The sequence below is a fragment of the Sphaeramia orbicularis genome, chromosome 9 (assembly GCF_902148855.1).
Source record: "Sphaeramia orbicularis chromosome 9, fSphaOr1.1, whole genome shotgun sequence".
Lineage (NCBI taxonomy): Eukaryota > Metazoa > Chordata > Actinopteri > Kurtiformes > Apogonidae > Sphaeramia > Sphaeramia orbicularis.
In genome coordinates this window covers 8,218,675-8,238,546 of record NC_043965.1, presented here as the reverse complement: position 1 = coordinate 8,238,546, position 19,872 = coordinate 8,218,675, and the positions used below count along the sequence as shown (strand labels likewise).

Here is a 19,872-nt window from a genome sequence, read left to right as displayed (position 1 = left end):
AGAATGCCAACTCCAAACTTTTCTCTTTGTTTTAGTGCAAAAAATAACATTAACTTTCGAAAGTATTTACAAACTATCCAAACAAAAAAGACATTAACCTGAAAAAACTGAAAATTCTTACGAAAAATAAGTGCAATTTTAACAAGATTATGCCTAAACCTAACATTTCTACATTTGCATTGTGGAGCAGATCTACAAAGGCACTAAACATTAACAGGCATTATATTGTTAAAATTGCACTTCAGTTTCTTTAGACATTTCAGGTTGTTGAGGTTATTCACATTTTATTGTTAAAGAATAGTTTAGAAATGTAGGCTAAATATTTTCATAATTTAATGTTAGTTTTAGAGCGAAAACAGAAAAAAAACAAGTTGTCATTATTTATAGGCATAATGTAACATTATTTTTATTCACATTAAACCAAAAAGAATATTTGGAGTCATTATTTATAGGTTATTATGCTATTATTTTTCTTGCAAATTCATCCCATGGACTGGATTGGAACTTTTGGCGGGCCGCTTTTGGACCGTGGGCCGCATGTTTGATGTGTGATGTAGGCCATTGTATGTTGTTAAAGTGTTCTTAAAGGAGACCAATGGAAGGTGTCGCCATACAGTTTTCACTGTCCCTCTTGCAAATATGCAACTCTTTAGCTCCCAATGTTTATTTTTATGAGGATTTTTGTAGAGTACAAAAAGAAATGTGTTAGCACAATATTTTATGGACGTTTGTATGTTATGTCAAGGTCTGAACAATGAGAGGTAGGCACACTGAATAGTGCTGATGAAAAAATCACACACAGGCACCTGTGATTGTTCTCCAGCATTCTCTGTTCAGTAGTTCTTAACCTCCAGCCAAGTTTGACAGGCTTGTTTTAATGTCTGTCTGTATTTGTCCAGTTCTCAGGATATAGCATATATTTTGTAAATGCTGTGTACATTTTCCTTAGTCAAATGGAAAAGTTGATGAAATTGTTGCCGTAACATTTTATAGTATGTTTTCACTTGTCTTTTGATCGACAGGGTTTGTGCAATACTGTAAGACTGCAGAATGTTATCTTGCTGTTTTGAAAAATAAATGTTTTTCTGAACATTTAAATGTGTTGAATGTCTTCCCTTCAATACAATACAAAATCGTCTAATTACGTTTGAAGAAATCTCATTTATGTTAAATTAATTTAAGTAGTGATAAATGTAATGTGAGTGATTTGAATTGAGTGATTTGAGTGATTTAATTGGTTTTCCCCTGTAAGTCGCTTTGGAAAAAAGCGTCTGCCAAATGCGTAAACATAAACATAATGTATATGTATGTTTAGCTTAAGATAATTATTTCAAACAAGTTGGGGGTACAAAGAAAATTAGTTAACTGACTGATGACTTTTCCTAAATATTAATGATCATCTATGTCAATACAACTTCAAGTGTTTAGTTTGGGCATGTGTAAAAACTAAAGTGGGTTAAGGCAACGGAGTTTCCACGCAAATTTCTAGTAAACTCACCTAATTCAGGTTTACAGTGAGTGCAAATTCATGTCCTGCAGAAGGGGAGGAAATGCCAGATTTATAGAAAAGTGTGTCTTTCATTCTGAGGTCAACTATCAACTAATAAACCGACACCAAACCTACTTACACTGAAATAAACCTACCTTTTACATGGCTGTAACCCATTATTTCGTATTAGTTTGGGCTTTTATCCAAGTTCATGACCTGCGGTGCTTCTGTTTGGCTACAATGAAGGTTTACGAAGGCCATAGAAAAACAAATTTACAACAGCCTTGAACTAAATAATTCAGGCTTTTATGTACATTACAATAAACATCTAATAGCATTAGATTGAAGTCCAAATTAGAAATATTATTGAACCTTTTTTAATAAACCATCTGATTGGGTTTGAATTCATGTTTTGACATTTAAATCTTCTAATGGTACGATTGTTCATTTCCATATTTTCAAGTTTAACATGAGACTGAACTCCAAAATAATAATTAGTTGACTATTTCAACCAAAACTTCCCAAGGCTTAAGGCAGTCATTAAATCAGTGGTATCTGGTGGCAAATATTTGATCCACAAGCACCAGGCTCATTGATTCCAAAGGAATTAACTATACAATAAATATAGAATAGATGTAAACAATGTGAAAAAACAAAAAAGTAGAAGGACATACCTCTGCAGAAAGTCATTTAATTCAGTCAAAATCTTGCAATGAGAAAAAAAAAAAAAAACCCAAAAATGTACTATCCAAATTGTCTGTTCCATAAACTACTGGGTTCATCCATGGCTGACGCCCTGCGCTTCATCCAGGTTTCATGAATATATGTGCAGTGGATATTCAGAGAAAGAAATTAACAAGCAAATGGTGGACAGAAAATAACCTCTTCAGAGGACTGAACAAAAATATGGCAGACAAAAACCGATTTAACATGAACAAAACACCATGATGGGCAATGAAGGCCACAAGTTCATCTCATTTATTTTCAGGAATGAATGTCATTTCAGCAAAACTGTGTAAAAGTTATTTTTAAAGCAGCAAGCTAATAATTAAAAACCATTTCATGATACAGTCTGAAACCACAGACAACAACAGGGTAAAACTGCTGATCCAACTAAATAATCTGCTACAGTGCTGTGTAAAAAGATGGGTATTAAATCGTATCAACAACACATATGACACAATTAAAGAAAAGCAGTTTCTGTGAATTACAGGTTTGTTTATTGAACCGGAATAAAAGCCAGGGATTGTAGTTTTGTTCTCTGTGAAGCTGTGGCAGCAGCTCAGTCAATGTGAAACCGCAGAGAAGTTGTTCAACTGTTTGACTTTTCCTTCAGTTCATCAGAATGAGCTTCTCCTCGCAGACAGATGGGAAAGCACCACATTCCTCTTTAGTGTTGACAATTTTAAAAAACCAGACTACTGTGGTTGCTTGTCAGTTTAGCCAGTCCAGATCATCGTCTTCGTCGTCGTCACCGAACAGCGGGGCAGGTGGAGGATGCCCCTTCAAGCTCTGAAGACAAACAAGAGAGAAAAAAGAAATCAAATATGAGTGACGTTCGAGGAAAGATCTGGAACAACGCCGTCTGACTGAACACATACGACGGAACACAAGGCAGGGGTTGGGGTTTGAAGCGCTGTTTCCAACCAAATCTGAGAGCTCAGTCTGGACTCTACAGATGGTTTCTTACCAGTTCCTCCTCCTCTTCCTCCTCGCTGGCCGCTGCAGGGGGTTTGGCAGGAGTTGTGGTCTGGAAAAATGGCCCCTCTCCATTTTCCTCACCCATTCCCCCAGTCAGACTGAGAGAATAGTAAAAGAAGAAGGGACGACAGAGACATGAAGCCAAGGAGGGGAAGTTAGACAGGCAGTTCCACATGCAGAGAACAGAGCGGAGGGAGAAGATTCAACATTCCTTTTATTGTCATTGTATACACAGAGCACACACAATCAAATTCTGATGCGCTTGTTAAAAACAGGTCAAATTCAAGTTTAATTTGTCTATTTTAAAATGAAAATCAATTAACCATAAGTTTTTCTTTTGTTTCTGAAAAGAAAATCCAGTTACCAAAAGATACGCTGACCAAAACAGTACTTCTTGAGACAAAAAAAGGAAATATACAATGCAAAAACTATAAATAGTAAAAGCAGTAAAACAAAGTTAAAAAAAAAACAGACACCCCCACCCCTCTCCCATTGTGTCAAGTCACACATTCAAACTAAAAATGATAAAATTATGTTATAATGCGTCTGTGGAAAACACGTCTGGAAGTTTAACTGATTCCTTCTACATCAGGGGTGTCAAACACACGGCCCGCCACAGGGTCCAGTCCGGCCCATGGGATGAATTTGTGAAATGCAAAAATTACACTTAAGATACTAACAATCAAGGATGTTAAAATCATTTCAGTTCAGGCTCCACATACAGACCAGTTCAATCTAAAGTGGGTCAGACCCATAAAATAAGAACATACTGACATAAATGATGACAACTACAACTTATTCTCTTTTAGTGTTAAAAAAACAGGAATATTCTCTACCCACTCACCCTGTGTCCTGCCGTGGGCTGTTCTGTGCTTTTGGTGGTGGAGGAGGGTTTGTGGGCGGGCCAAAGCCTTTCTGAGTATCACCATTGGTTTCTTCTGGATGCTCTTCATCATCCTTGTTCTTCTCCGTCTCACTGTTCACCACAGCGTTGTGTTCTTCAGTTTCTTGTGCCATCTCAGGTGTTGAACTCTCCTCAGATCCTCCTGGTGGATCTGGAGTTTTACTGGTGTCGTCCTCTTCCAAAGGAGCAGCAGGAGGAGCAGAGCATGGTACCGCCTCCTGCTGTGCTTCTGAATCTGCTGCCTCCTCCGCTGGTTTGGATTCAGTGGCTGTACCCTGATGGATTTCCATGGACTCTAAAGCTTCTGACTGATTTTGTGTTTCTGACGCAGGAACCGTTTCCATCTTTTCCGATACTTCCTCGTCCTTCTGGTCCTTGCCGAGTGGTTGAGACTCAGATTGAGCCGTATGTACTTCCTCCTTCTCTTCCTCTTTGACTTCCTCTTCTCTTTCTCCATTCACATGAACGTTCTGCTGAGGTTTGACCTCCTCTTCCTCCTCTTCCTCTTCCTTCTTACTCGGTGTCGATGCTGATTTCTCAGAGTTGCTCAACAGCTGCAGGGTTACATTCTGAAAAAGTCAAGATCATAGAAGAATCATCAGACTTTATGGTAGAAAGCAGTGTCCTGTTGTGTGTCACAGGATGCACATTTCTCAGTTAAATGTGACTGCAATATTTAGGGACTTGTGTTGATAGAAAAGGCTTTGTGTGATTTACTTGGCTTGCTAGTTGTAATCTATATGCAGTAGTTCAAACTGATTACTTTGGTGAAAGCAAAGTGAGAAACAGGAAAAAGAGTAACAAATGCACCAGGAGATTGGGATTAATGTGTTGAGAAACAAATCTCTACATTTACAGACATTATCATAAGTTCATAAAGGATGGGATTTGTTTCTCAAAGCCTCTCTTCAGGTGACTAATTTTAGACTCATCTCTATTATTTTGCAGACATATGGCCAATTTATTTTTTATGTATTCTGGCTGCTATTGCCATTCATAGGGTTTTTTATGCCTAATGGGTGGATCTATAGAGAATGGATTGTTCACATTTTCTACCAGTAATCTGCTCCATTTTATGGACCTAGTGACAAATATTTTGCACGAATGATACAATAGTTCAAACTCAGACATTAAGGCCATGTCCACACGAAATCACATCTTTTCCGAACTGATTTTTTTCGTTGTTTTCAAAAAAGTGCTCCGTAAACACAGAGTCGTTTCAGGAAATATCTGCGTCCACATGAAACCACTGAAAACCATCTAGTACAAATGCCAGGCCTGTATGTGGCGTTGTACTGCTCTCGCAAAAAACAGAGAAGAAAACGTGGAACATGCGCATGAAGCTTGCTTGGTTCTACCGGGTCTGATCCAATATTTTCTCCTGGTTGCCCCTCTCTGTGGCAGATCCAAGAGCATGTAGTGAATATTGTTATCTATGGTTGTTTGTTGCTCATTGTAATGAAAAAGTAGCTGAAGATTTGGATTCAACATTTCCAATAAGCTCAATAGCTGTTGTAGCACCAGCACTACTCTGTAGTCCGCCGTTGTTGTTGTTGTTGTTGGGAAGTGGCGTCTTCCTTCTGGGGTGAAAGGTTAGAGAGGTGGGGCTATGACATTATCATTTTTAGAGAAGTTGCGGTTTGGTCGTACAGATGAAGACGTGAAACCGGTGTTTTTAAATTTATGCACTCTGGGACCTGGTTTCAAAAAGTTGCAGTTTCAGTGACTGAACATGCTGGTTTCATGTGGATGAAAGGCCTATCTGATACAAAGCTTTTGCGGATATGACCAAAACGGTCTTCATATGGACAGGGCCTAAGTTTGGCACCAGAGTGAAATTTGTCCTTGTTTTGCATCAGAGTTTCTGGTGTTTAAGGTGTGTGCATTGATACATACATGCAACTGTAACTTCATTAGCACCAGATCAGACTGCAGAATAATACAGATATGGATGTGTAATAAAGCAGACTGATCATCAGCATTTGTTTTGTAAAGAAAGGGAAGATTTAGCATCAAATGTATAACTATTCCCTCATTTACCTCTATGCTCATGACATTAGTGCAACATTTACAGTAAACTCCACCCATTGCAATTGCTTTGTGAAATACAAGCAACCCTTTTGGGATCATTTCTGCACCTGCAAAAGCCATGCAATCCTCTGGTCAACCTGCCCTCTGTGTAATTATACCATGTGAGATCAGTGATTAAGAACCACAACGCTGAAATATGCAATAATGGCACAGCTGGAGAGAAGTGAAAAAGACACACGTTTCTCTCATTTCCTATAAATGTTTGACTTAGTTTGGAGCATGCTGAGGAGAATCTTAATTCTACAGCATTGATGTGCTTCAAATTTTTTGGTTGCACTTCACTAGAAAGCTGTCACTGAGTATGTCTGAACTATTGGTTTACCTTGATGGTGGTGACAATCACCCCCAACACAGCCTGGCCACTGTACGACTCACTGAGGTCAAACTCCCCTCGCAGAGAATGGAACACTCCATTCATCACACGCTTCACCTGCAGACAACAAAAAAAAAACAAACAAAAAAAAAAAACAGAGACTTATACAAAGTACATTTCTACCATCAACTTATCAACAGCAATGGACTTTAATTTATTTTGTCTGCAAAGTTTTTAATAAATAAATGTATTTATTCTATTATTTGGGTTTTTTTTTTTTATTTATCCAAAGACTGTAGATGTTAAGGCTATAAATACTCTAAGTATGAATAATACATGTTATGTGTCTCTGTGAGAAATTGCGCTAAAAGTAATCTCATGACAGGAAATCTTAAATTCCACTGTGATCTCAATTCTAATGTTCTGTTCTAAAAGTTGTCAAACAGTGAATTTACAAAGCTAAACAAGATTCAAGAATGTTTATTGTCATTATGAGTACACATAAAATTTACACCGGCAGTTCTCAGCAAAGTGAGGTTCAACTTAAATACTGAGATAAAATATAAAACACTAAGAATATGTACACCATATGCATAAAAAGAAATGTAAAAATAGCATGTACAGTAAACAAATGGCAGCACAGACGTATGAATGGCAGTAAGAAGTAACATACACAAGTTTACACAAGCATTTACTGCTACACAACTGTGTGTATGTGTGTACAAACCTCTGCTGCAGTGTCTCCTGAACCTTGTTGTTCTGCCAGTTTGTTCTCCAGTTCAACCACTCTCCTCTCCAGTTTCTCTCGTACAGCTGTTCCCTGCTGCTCCAAGGCTGTGTACTACAACAGAAAACACAGCGGAAAAGGTTTGTGTCCAAATGTGAAAGTGGAGAGTGGGTGAGGGGGTCAGGATGTCTAACGGTAACGATAAGCATAAACATAGCAAGGAGATTGGTTTCACACTATTCGCAGGTGTGATGTCCAACGAAATTCTGTCAAAGAATCGTCCTTGACAAATGCATTCCCTGCTAATGGTGATCTAGGTCTGTTATCTAAGTCCAAGCACAGTCTGATGGTCCGTCTTACTTTTTCCTGAAGGGCGTTCAGCTCCTCAGTGTGACTCCGCTGCTGCAGTAAACTCTGTTCTTCGGACTCTTTCGACTGTTTCAGAGCTGTGAACTGTTAAGAAAGACAAAAGCATTTTCTTGAGACCCTTTGTTCTCTTTGTTCTTTTTCTTTTGTTTGTTTGTGAAGCGTCTTTGAGTGTCCAAAAAAAATCGCTATACAAGTGTGACGTATTATTATTTTATTATTAAAAGCCAGAAATAAGTCAGCCACCCATCATGTTTAAAGACATTACTTGTTTTTTTCTATTTTCATGTGGCTTTAAGTTCCATAAAACAAAATATGCTGCCCGAAACGTAACTATTAAAGCTGCAGGAGTCAATATCAGGTGGAAAGAAGCAGCCGATTGTGAAAATGCATGTGTTCCATCTACAGCTCCTTTCTCTCAAAATCCAAAGACTGAACATATAGAAATAACCTGATGTCTTTCCATGCTGCGGTCTGATTAGCAACTGGTAATTACAGCTGTCAGTCACATATTTAACCCTCCTACCAACCTGAAGACACCTGAGATTAGACAAAAACCTGCATCACAGGGTACATTTTCTGCAGCCTAAAAACACAGGCATGGTGTAGATGCAGACGACCCATTTCCTTTCAGACCACTTTAGTTACAATACACTGAAAGGTCATTGTGGAATTTTATCCTAATGATGATAAAAACTTTCAGGGCCTGCAGCTCAAACAATATGTTGAGCCCAGACTCACAGCGGATACCTCTCATGTATGCATGCAATTTTTCCAGCACAGCACCTTACTGCTGCGGTAAAATACATATCTACAGGAATACATATACTCATGATTATTTTTGTTACTTTTTATCACAATGATGTACATTGTATTATGCTATAAACATCTAGAATTATGTTTCATAATAGTAAAAAGCTTAGATATTAAAGGAGAACACAAAGTTTTATCTGAAAAAAAGGGAAGCCACTTGGCGTTCTTCAAACACACTCGCACCAAGACACAGATTCAGATAAAAGTGTACCTGGAGTCTAACCCAGCACCTGGTAATTTCCTTTTTTTTTTTTGTTTAAAGTATTTTAATACATACTGAGTCATCCAGAAAAGCATAAGACAGTCATTGCTTTTTTTTTTTTTTTTTTTTAAATACTCAAACCCATGAACATTCCCACCTTGTTACGCCGAAAATTAACAACAATAATAAATAAATAAATAATAAGGAACACAGATATTAGTCACAAACTCATATTAATAAGACTACTCTGGAATAAGTGAGGGATCTACCTTGGTAATGTTCTTTGTTGACAAAGTTTTATTTTTCAAAATGTATCACCTCTGTGAGTAGCTTTGTCTTGCCATCTAACCTGACAGTGTTAATATTAAAAATAAATAAAAGAAATTAGATCACAGAGTTATAATTACAAGCACTTAAACTGAAATTCAGACCTTGAAAACACAACATTCAAGGATTTCAAACACCTGTTTGAACCCTGTGGTTTAAGCTAGCAGACAACAACACCATCCAGAAATTCTGTCTGATCTTGGTTTGTGTGAACTTTCAAATGGAACAGTATAGGGATGCACTGATACAAGTATCAGGCATCAGTTCCGATACTCAGTGTGTGTACTCGTACTCGTAAAAGATATCCGATACAAATGCACCGATACCACTTACGGCCGTGTGACATCCACAGTTCAGTGCAGCAGGTACGTGGCGGTGGAATAATGTGTGGGGAGTGTGAAGAGTGTGGAGATTTTTCAAAATAAATGACGGTGATAAAAGTAACACTGACTGCAAGTAACCTTAAAGACACAGACAGATACGGACGCAGCGTTCTGTCCGTCCTCTGTGTACACGCCATCCGTTTTCCAGGTGCTGGCGGATGCGTACCCAGACAAAGAATACCACTGGGGGTACGGAGCGGTGCGGACCGCCGCCAACGGAAGTGAAAACCAAACTTATGGCTCATTTCTCTTTTCTCTGCCTGCTGAAGCTAAGCTTTTAAACCTTACCAGTGAAAACGCTACAATATTAGTATCACATTAGTGTTACCTCTGTCGTCTCCATGTTTGTTATTACTGACTTTCCTCTTCTCAAAAAACTTTACTCTTTGTGGCATTTGTCCAGTATGGTTAATTTAGAGCGCTGCCCCCTGGTGGATTAATTGAGAAACGCTCATTCCAACACATTAAATGTCAGTAGCAGCACTTTGTTCCAGTCAGACTAATGACAACGACAATAAAGCACATTTACAAAAGCAACTAACAACTGGAATGGGATTATTAAGTACTTGTATCGGTACTCAGTATCGGCAAGTACGCAAATGTAAGTACTCGTACTCGGTCTGGAAAAAAGGGGTATCGGTGCATCCCTAGAACAGTACTTGTGCGGCGACTGGTGACGTTTCACGAGATCGTGAGAACAGAAGAACAGACAAGAACATATATTGAGAAACACCTTCAGACTTGCCTTCTCCTGCAGCTGGTTTAGCTTGTCCTGCAGAGCGTCCCTCTGCTCTGTGAGTTCACTCTGCTCTCTCCTGTGCTGCTCTTTGGCCACGGCCACCGCCTGTTCACACTTCCCCTTCCATTCCTCCTCCAGCTCCGTCTGCAGCTGAGACAACTGAAACACATGGAAAACAGGTCGGACAGTGTATCCTGGGATGGCCAATGAGATTACACAACCCAAAAGCTGTTACAGAGTCAAAGTTCAGATGTGTAACCTGTTCAGATGCAGCGTTGTCGTTGCTGGTTCGGGCCTTGCGGAGTTGAGCCCGGACGTTATCCAGTTCCTGCTGGCTGCTCTTGCGTAGTTCCTCGACCTCTTCATCCCGACGCTGGCGCTCTGCCTGCCACTTCTTCTTCCGTTCTGAAAGTGTCTGGAAAGAACAGGAACAAACTGCTTTTGGCAAACACAGTTTACATTTTCTAAAGACTTTGCAACACCCTAGAATGTTAGAGTTCATTGAGAATCCAAAAAAATTTGCAGTTAACTGTAAAAAGTTCAAAGTTAACCAATAATTTGATAAAGTGACTTAACATTAACAGATTGTCTGTTTTGCGCCCAAAGTCTGTTTTTCGGTATATTCAGTGGAGGCTTCGAGTTCCCACATCAGACTCGGTTCCTGTTGCAGATAGACATGCCTACAGCCAAAATACAATGTGCCCACAGAGAAAACCTCCCCCTTAGTGTTTTACATGGAGTCAGTACTGCGTGGCATGTAATCTTAGGAAGCAAATGCACCCTAAAAAACACAAGAAAATAAAGACAGGAACAGAAAAAAGAACACAAACTGATATTTGATGCCAACAAAACATCCCCACCAACACCTAAACTATTCACACGACACTGAAAAACATTTAGAAAAAAAAAGAATGTAATGATTTAACCAATAGTTTGATGAAATGTCTTGATGTTAACAGACTTGCTGTTTTACCAAAATTGAAATTCAATTCAAAACTGATGATGTAATAATAAAAAGTATGCTCTATTTCTGTACTTAGACATAAGGGACCACACAGATGCAATACAAAAAAACTAATTATACAACAAACCTACAGACCTATTAAACACAAAAAAGAGAAGAAAAAAAACCAAAACACAACAACAAAATAAATAAGATTATCAACTCCTCTTTACAACGCTCTAGTATGTTCTATTTCTAAAACGTAAAATATGCAAGGGTTCAAAGTAATACTGATGGTATCATGTTAGCCTAATGAAAACATCTGACACTGATTCCGTGTCTGTTAATGTATGATGTATGCTTTATGTAAACTGTTTACTTGGAAATACTATTACACAGGACAGTTAATTACTTCATAGGTCAACCTACACTACAATGTTGAGTTTATTTACATTTTCCTTCAGATATTTCATCTTTGTTTATATTTTCTGTTGAAGGTGCATGCATAGTGGCTCCTATATTCCACTTCCCGTCTTTGCGTCATGACATAAACATGATTGGCACTCACTCGTTCCAGACTCTCTTTGTCAGTCCTCAGGTCCTGCATTTCCTCCTCCATGTTGTTGACTTTCAGCTCCATCTCTTTGCGTCTCTGTTTCTCTGAACGGTACTGAGTCTGGGTCCGTTCTGCTCCCTCCTTCAGCTCTGAAACACATAAACATGGTGTAGTTTGAAGCTCCATTCACTGGAGAACGTCCACTGTTTTCACTACATGTTTAGACTCTTAACTCTTCAACACTGAACACTGAATTAGCTTAAATTGGTTGTTGATGATTAGTAGACATTCCTAAGATTTTAGTTTGTCATTTAGTCTTTGCATCACATATGTGCACGAAAAACAAGCACAGAGGCCCAAGTCTGGTCCACTAAGATAATGTAGTTTACTTGCATTATATTGCTGTTGTAGGGCTATTGTGTTTGATGGGAATGATTTTTGCTCAGCACACATAAGATATTGGAAACTGGAAGCACACATGAGCAGTTTCAACTTACCAGAACTCAGCAAGTGAACTTTAACCCCTGTGACATTATTTCAATGAATTGGGCTGCTTGGAATTGCAACTGTAGAAGTGTCATTAAAGCTGTTGTGAGTATGTGCTTCTGCAGGAATCCTACTTTCGAGATCTGGCAGTCTTTTTGCTTTACTGTGTGTTTTAGGGTCAAAACACAGTGGAATAACAGAAGTTTTACAAGTTCTTACTAAATAAGGCACTCAGAATGTACATTAATGAGAGATTTAGGACGTTTAGCATGAATTGTAACACACTGAACAACAATTGGAATCTTGTCCCAGTAGTTTTTGTTTTGGGGCTCTTTTCAGCTGCTTTTTGGCACCTGGTTGAAAGCCGAAAAAAGTTACACTGTCAAAACTAGGTAAAAACGCAGTAAAAAAAAAAAAAAAAAAAAAAAAAAAAAAAGGAAAATCATGACAACACTGTAGACAACGGTAAAAACAAAAAACTACGAGGAAAACTGTGTAAACAAAAAAAAGCCCAAACTGTCTATTTTTATAGTGAGCCGGTCTCACTCACTGCTCTGTGTTTTGCCCCCCATTACACAGGCGGGGGGGCACTGAGCATGCTCAGATGTTTATGGAAATCACAGGGTCTATTCTCTCAGCACGTTTTAAAATTTTTCCCATCGAGCAAATGGTTAAATTTTTAGGAATATTTAAAATAAAGCATACATTCAGAACGCTCACAACAGACATGTCAGGGGCTAAAGAGTTAAAGACCAAACTGAACTCTTCACACCAATAAAAGTTTACATCCACACAAACCTTCCAGTTGTGTTTGCAGAGTAGTGATGTTTTGGCAGTGGTTCTCATTGTCTTGCAGCACTGAGTTCAGTTTAACCTGCAGCTCCGCAGCTTTCTGCTGCTGAGCAGAAGCTTCCAGTTGCAGCTGAGACAGACGAGCCACAGACGAAGCCAGATCCTCCGTTAGACGAACCTGACAGAGACGCAGGAGGACAGAAGGACTAATGAGAGGAGGAGATGCAGTGACTGTTGAAGAATGAAATAAAACCCAGGCCACACAGGGACAGAACAGCATGATGACAGCCTGGATGAAATGCTACTGGTGCTAGTGGTGAGAGCAGCATGGCCCTGTGGGAGAATAATGGTGGGTGAGTGCTGACTGACAGAAACAGCAAAAGAAGTGAAAAAAGAAAAAGAAATGTAGTCAAAAATTTGATGAAGCATGATAGAAAGAGTATGATTCCAGTGGCAGCTGTCAGGCCTTGGTCAAACAGTCATTACAAATCATCATTTCTGTTTTGTTTTGTGAGGATCAGGACCAATTTTCAGATCTGATGCTAATATTAGTTGAAAGTTAGTCCAAATTTACTGCTTTGAACTTCACAGCTACGTCATGTAACACTGATGTTCTATACTGCAGGTACCATTTGACCCCAGGCTGGCAGCAGGACAGAGAAAACGGGCTCACCTGGCCGAAGCCCAGGTCCTGAGGCAGTGCATGCTGAGAAGAGAGAGCAGTAAATGCTAGATTTCCTCGAAGCAGCACAGCAGTATGAACAACCAGACAGAGCAGTCAGCAAAGAGCGGAGCAGTTCTCATCAGCATCAGATTCAATGAAAATAAATCACCCATCAGTCTCCCCATTTGCAGGTTTGTTAAAGTGCACAACACACCACTGTGAATAATAACTTTATCAGATATTTGCGCATAAAGTCTGTTTTTCAGTATGTGCAGTGGAGGCTTCAAGTTCCCACATTGGACTCGGTTCCTGCTGCAGATACAGATATGCCTACAGCCAAAATACCAACAGAGTAGTCCACAGAGAAAACTTCCCCCTTAGTGTTTTACATGGGAGTCTATATTGCATGGCATGTAATCTTATGAAGGAAATGCAACCTAAAAAAAAAAAAAAGAAAATAAAGAAAGGAAGAAAAAACAAACTCAAACTGATATTTGATGTCGACAAACCACAAAAGTACATCACAACAACCAACACCTAAACTATTCACAGGACACTGAAACTGAAAAATATTTAGCAAAAAAGCTAATATTAGCAAATATACTCCTATTATCAAAATGTTAAAAATGACAGATACTTTCTTATTTACACAACTGAAGTCAGCACCCAGGAATTGAAGTGTTTAGCTGTTTAAATCAATCAGAATCTTCACATTATTTTTATGTTTATATAGGACAGACACTGCCGTGCCTGTAGGCTGCTTTATGTTTGGTAGGTATAGACCTCTTTGAGCCTTTAAAATGCTAACATCCATGGTCTACATGGGCGAAAACTTCAAAAAGGGGCACTTGTCATCCTGTAACAGACCATTCCCATCAGGGTTTTCCTTTAATTTGTCACCCATCCACAGAACATATATATAATCTTGGACAGGTCAAAGCTGATTTTACGGGAGATCTTCGTAACTGATTTGTACACACTGGGAATGACGCAGAAGATCCATGTCGAAGAATTTGATAAGATGTGTTTTATGGTTTATCTGTGTAAAGAGGACCTGTCACTAAAGAATACTGTACATAAAGGTCACATTTTTCCACTAGGTACAAACACTCACCTTGTCCTGCTCGGCCTGAAGGAGTCTGGCCTGGTTCTGTTCACTGGACGACTTGAGGGAGTCATTTCTCTGTTCGAGCAGCAGGTGACTCTGCTCCATGTACCTGAACAAACACAGCATAAACACTTTACATCTAACCCTGACAAATTTCACATTAAGTGTATAATTCACCTGAAATCAACAGAGAAGGAGGAGTTTCACGATTTCATTAGCAGTACAGAGGAAAAATATCAAACCGTTTTGTAGTTCTGCATAATGGACAGATATGGTGACCAATATAACTAAAAGAATTATCTGACTGGGAGATAATAAGTTTAAATTAGATTAGTTTAGATTAGATAGAACATTATTGATCAGAGTCCTCAGAAAATACAGGTTCCAGTAGTAGCACGACAACGAATGTACACATATTACAAATATTACAAGACAAAAAGGACAGAAAATAGTGATAATAGCTATAAAAAAAGTTTTAAAAATAGGCAACTGCAGAGTACAAAGGACTGGTGGAAATAAATAATAGAATAGTAATAATAATAGATAATAAAAAATAATTGTTATATTATCATATGAATACATGTATATTGTTTAATAATAACAAAACTACTAATTATAATAATATTAATAACTATATATAGATATTCATAATAATACCCTTTGCAGCGCCTCCTAGTGGTGTACTTACACCAAACATTGTATATTCAACAACTCGTACATGACAAGAGCATCAACTCTCATGTCATTTTGAGGTCATCTGGCTGAATTATAATGTTTTTGCCAAAATAACACAAAGTGAACTCTTAAGGGACGTAATCAAACATATTTCCAATAATTATGCAGTAAAATGTACTAAACACTCATTTGCCAATAGGCTTGTTCCTACATTCACGACTTATTCAAGGGCACTTGTGTTTATTATTGCACACCTTTGTAGTTCAAAACTTGCAACATGGTAAAAGGCATCACTAACATGTAGTTAGAGAAAGTACAGTATATTGAATGATTTTCAATTCTGCTGCAGAAACTTTTTTTTCTTAATTTTTTTAAACCAAAAAGATGAATGTCTTCTGCAGTGAAACTGGATCTTTTAAGAACTACATTCAGTTTACTTTGTGACAGGATTATAAAGATTATTTCCAACAGACCTGAAAGAGAAAATCCTGCACAAAGTCACAAAATGCGTTTAAACATAAGAGCTTTACAGTACTGTATGATATTAATCATGGGACAACTTTTCTCCATGTGACTCAAGTGAAAATGGTGCCAGTGTATGATTTTCAGGTCTCAGTTTTCCTCTCTCACCTCTGGTTCTGGTTAATAAGGTCTCCAATCTTTCGGTTCTGCTCCTCAATACGGGAGCTTTTTTCAAAGACTTCTTTCTTCAAACATTCATTTTCCTAAAAACAAAATCGTTGTTGATAATATTCACAAATAGTCTCAGAAAAATGGAAAGATTAATAAAAAAAAAAAAAAGTACTCTGAGTGCTATTCACAGTCTGTACCTGGACAATTCTCTGGATGTTGTGCATGATCATGGAGGTTTCCATTGACATATTAGACACACCCATGGAAAGACTTCCCTGCTTCTGCAGATCATCAATCTGTTAAAGTTAAAAAAGAAGAAAGAGGGATTACAGATAATGGAGCATTTGTTGTATTTTAGGTGTAAAACCTTAAAGAGGAGCTCTAGCCAACTGTTTTCATCACTATCTTGAATTGAAGTGTAAAAAAAGGAGGCAAAAAGAGCAAACACCAACGCCGACACTTTCCACCATATGAAGGTGAGCTCATAGAGTAAAGGAATTAATTTTCATACTGAATTTGCAACATTTCTTCCACACCAAATCTGCAGTCGTTGATACTGTTTTATTAAATAGCAGGCCGTCATACAGTGGATGTGTATGTTTGGGATTTTTCTTTCTTCTGAAATATGAGAACAGAAAAGGTGGATCTAAAAAGCACTGCAACTGAGAAGTTATAAAGTATGTTGTCCCAGTTCAGACTACAGCGCATCTATGTTATTATTTTCTAAATGTTTATAAGTATAATTCATAAACCTTTGTTACAATAGTTTATAAAGGCAGCTAACTGTCTGTGAACTCCTAAAATATCCCATCTGTTGGAGTCAGAGTTCATTTCTGAATCATAATCTTTAAAATCATTACTTTACACAGTTTATACCTTTGAGGCCAGCTGATCCACCTTATCCCCTACTTTTCCAACAGCTAACCGGATCTCTGTGTTGTGCTGCCGGGCCTCGGTCATCAAGAAAGAAGTCACATCACTGGAGCCTGGAGAAACAACATAACGAAAACTAAACCAGTTTCCCATTTGGAACATTTGCATGACTATGAACATCTAAGGATGATTTTTGTTAATGGCATAGTTATGATATTCTTAATGATAAGGCAAATTAATGTCATTTTGTCTCAGATAGTATTTCTTATTTTCCGCTCTGTTCAACACTGAGCTGTAAAATAAGTTCAAATTGAAGTGGACAGTCTTACCCACGTATGGGACAGTTTGTGCAGGGAAGACCTGGCCCACAGGTTGCAGCTGAGATGGAGTCGCAGAGGTCTGAGCGTAGGAATAAGGCTAAGAAACAGCAGAAAATTCTCATTTAGAGGAACAACCCCACTCTATTTTTTTAAGCGTGATTATTGGTGACAGCTCATTTCAATATGTGGTGAAATCTAACCTGAAAGGCATGAGTGTTTCCTGGCAAACCATGCTGTGAAGTAACAGTGGTCATAACAGGAAGTAAGGCAGACGGTGCAGGCGTGGTGTGAGGATGAGGATGCACTGCAGTAACAACAGGACGCATTTAATGGGTCAGGTTTCTACAGCATTAAGACAGAATTAACACGTGAACAGGAGCTCACCATGAGCAGAGCCTTGAGCAGCAGCAGCTGTGATCTGCACTGGAGACGGAGCAGCAGGACGATCCTTCAGCCTGCTGCCGCTGGTGTCCTAGAGACGAAGCCAAAGGGACAGAAAATCTTTAACAGAGGCATTTGGACTGCTTTTTTTTAACTTTATTTATAGCGCTTTTCAACATTTACAGAACTTTTCAACATTTAACATAACAATTATAATTTAGAGTTATGTGTTCATGATACAAAAACTGACATCAGACTAGGGATGCACAGATACCGATATGAGTATTGAGCATCGTCTCTGAAATTCATTGTGTGTACTCGTATTCGTATTCATAAAAGTAATCCGATACAAATGCACCGATACCACTTACGGCCGTGTGACATTCACAGTTCAGTGCAACTGCGGTCAAGCCAACGGACGTTCGTTTTTCCGTGGTCTAACCAGCGGACACTAAAATTAGCATAATTTTTATTTAATTTTAGTATCCGCTGGTTTGACCACAGAAAAACAAACGTCCGCTGGCTTGACCGCAGTTCAGTGCAGCAGGTATGCGGCGATGGAATAATGTGTGGGGAGTGTGAAGAGTGTGGAGATGTTTCAAAATAAATGACGGTGATAAAAGTAACGCTGACTGCAAGTAACGTTACAGACACAGACAGATACGGACGCAGCGTTCTGTCCGTCCTCTGTGTACATTCCATCCGTTTTCCAGGTGCTGGCGGATGCGTACCCAGACAGAGAATACCACCGGGAGTATGGAGCGGTGCAGAAAACCACCAGCGGAAGTGAAAACCAAACTTATAACTCATTTATCTTTTCTCTTCCTGCTGAAGCTAAGCTTTTAAACCTTACCAGCGAAAACGCTGCAATATTAGTATCACATTAGTGTTGCCTCTATCGTCTCCATGTTTGTTATTACTGACTTTCTTCTTCTTCTTCTCAAAAAACTTTACTCTTCTTTGTGGTATTTGTCCAGTATGGTTAATTAACAGCGGCGCCCCCTGGTGGATTAATTGAGAAACGCTCATTCCAACACATTAAATGTTAGTAGCAGCACTTTGTTCCAGTCAGACTAATGACAACGACAATAAAGCACATTTGCAAAAGGAACTAAGAACTGGAATGGGATTATTAAGTGCTCGTATCGGTACTCGGTATCGGCAAGTACTCAAATGTAAGTACTCGTACTCGGTCTGGAAAAAAGTGGTATCGGTGCATCCCTACATCAGACATGATAAATAAAGAAAACCCTCAGAAAAAAAAGGCAATATAAACAAAACATGCATAACAAGACAGTCAAGACAGTACATTCTGGTACATTTAAGGAAAGAAAATTAATAAATAAACAAACAACCAGGTCAATCACAATATAAACTACTAAAATGTATTTATAGTTCCAGGCCAGGTAACATATGGGCAGCTTTACAACGTCTAGATCGCCCTTTTATAGTATTTAGTTCAGGGCTCGCATACAGCCCAATGTGATCTCAAGTGGGTCGGACCGGTAAAATACTAACATACTAACCTATACAGGGTGGGGAAGCAAAATTTACAATGAACATTTAGTTGTTTTTTCTCAGCAGGCACTACGTCAATTGTTTTGAAACCAAACATATATTGATGTCATAATCATACCTAACACTATTATCCATACCTTTTCAGAAACTTTTGCCCATATGAGTAATCAGGAAAGCAAACGTCAAAGAGTGTGTGATTTGCTGAATGCACTCGTCACACCAAAGGAGATTTCAAAAATAGTTGGAGTGTCCATAAAGACTGTTTATAATGGAAAGAAGAGAATGACTATGAGCAAAACTATTACCAGAAAGTCTGGAAGATACTATTAAAGAAGAATGGGAGAAGTTGTCACCCGAATATTTGAGGAGCACTTGCGCAAGTTTCAGGAAGTGTGTGAAGGCAGTTATTGAGAAAGAAGGAGGACACATAGAATAAGAACATTTTCTGTTATGGAAATTTTCTTGTGGCAAATAAATTCTCATGACTTTCAATAAACTAATTGGTCATACACTGTCTTTCAATCCCTGCCTCAAAATATTGTAAATTTTGCTTCCCCACCCTGTAAATAATGACAACTCCAAATTTTTCTGTTTGTTTTAGTGTAAAAAAAAAAGTCAAATTACACAATGAAAATAAACGAATAAGAACAACCTAAGATTCATAAAGAAAAATAGGTGCAATTTTAACAATATTCTGCCTCAGTTTATCATTTATACATATGCATTACAACTTATAGATCACAGTGGATCTACAAATATACAAGACATTTAATAAAAGGCAGAATATTGTTAAAATTGCATTTATTTTTCTTCAGACATTTCAGGATGTTCATGGTTGTTGAGGTTATTCACATTTTATTGCAGAGGG

The 19,872-nt window shown here is 38.3% G+C and overlaps 1 protein-coding gene and 1 long non-coding RNA gene across 2 annotated transcripts in view; one reads left to right on the top strand and one right to left on the bottom strand.

The window, feature by feature from the left end:
- Window positions 1-1,399: 1,399 nt before the first annotated feature.
- Window positions 1,400-19,436, top strand: LOC115426020 (uncharacterized). Its single transcript, XR_003936296.1, has 3 exons — window positions 1,400-1,518; window positions 5,753-5,754; window positions 19,427-19,436. It is a non-coding gene; the product is annotated as an uncharacterized LOC115426020 (long non-coding RNA).
- Window positions 2,452-19,872, bottom strand: part of fkbp15b (FKBP prolyl isomerase family member 15b) — a 28,954-nt gene continuing 11,533 nt past the window's right edge. The window contains exons 13-30 of the mRNA XM_030143943.1: window positions 17,490-17,577; window positions 17,306-17,409; window positions 17,115-17,202; window positions 16,789-16,898; window positions 16,110-16,208; window positions 15,910-16,004; window positions 14,611-14,713; window positions 13,506-13,538; window positions 12,839-13,010; window positions 11,567-11,703; window positions 10,315-10,470; window positions 10,062-10,214; window positions 7,586-7,678; window positions 7,226-7,339; window positions 6,508-6,615; window positions 4,035-4,663; window positions 3,180-3,288; window positions 2,452-3,001 (exon numbers count right to left, since the gene is read on the bottom strand). Of these exons, the coding sequence (XP_029999803.1) occupies window positions 2,924-3,001; window positions 3,180-3,288; window positions 4,035-4,663; window positions 6,508-6,615; window positions 7,226-7,339; window positions 7,586-7,678; window positions 10,062-10,214; window positions 10,315-10,470; window positions 11,567-11,703; window positions 12,839-13,010; window positions 13,506-13,538; window positions 14,611-14,713; window positions 15,910-16,004; window positions 16,110-16,208; window positions 16,789-16,898; window positions 17,115-17,202; window positions 17,306-17,409; window positions 17,490-17,577 (2,469 nt within the window). The 3' untranslated portion in view covers window positions 2,452-2,923. The remainder of the gene's footprint in view (window positions 3,002-3,179; window positions 3,289-4,034; window positions 4,664-6,507; window positions 6,616-7,225; window positions 7,340-7,585; window positions 7,679-10,061; window positions 10,215-10,314; window positions 10,471-11,566; window positions 11,704-12,838; window positions 13,011-13,505; window positions 13,539-14,610; window positions 14,714-15,909; window positions 16,005-16,109; window positions 16,209-16,788; window positions 16,899-17,114; window positions 17,203-17,305; window positions 17,410-17,489; window positions 17,578-19,872) is intronic.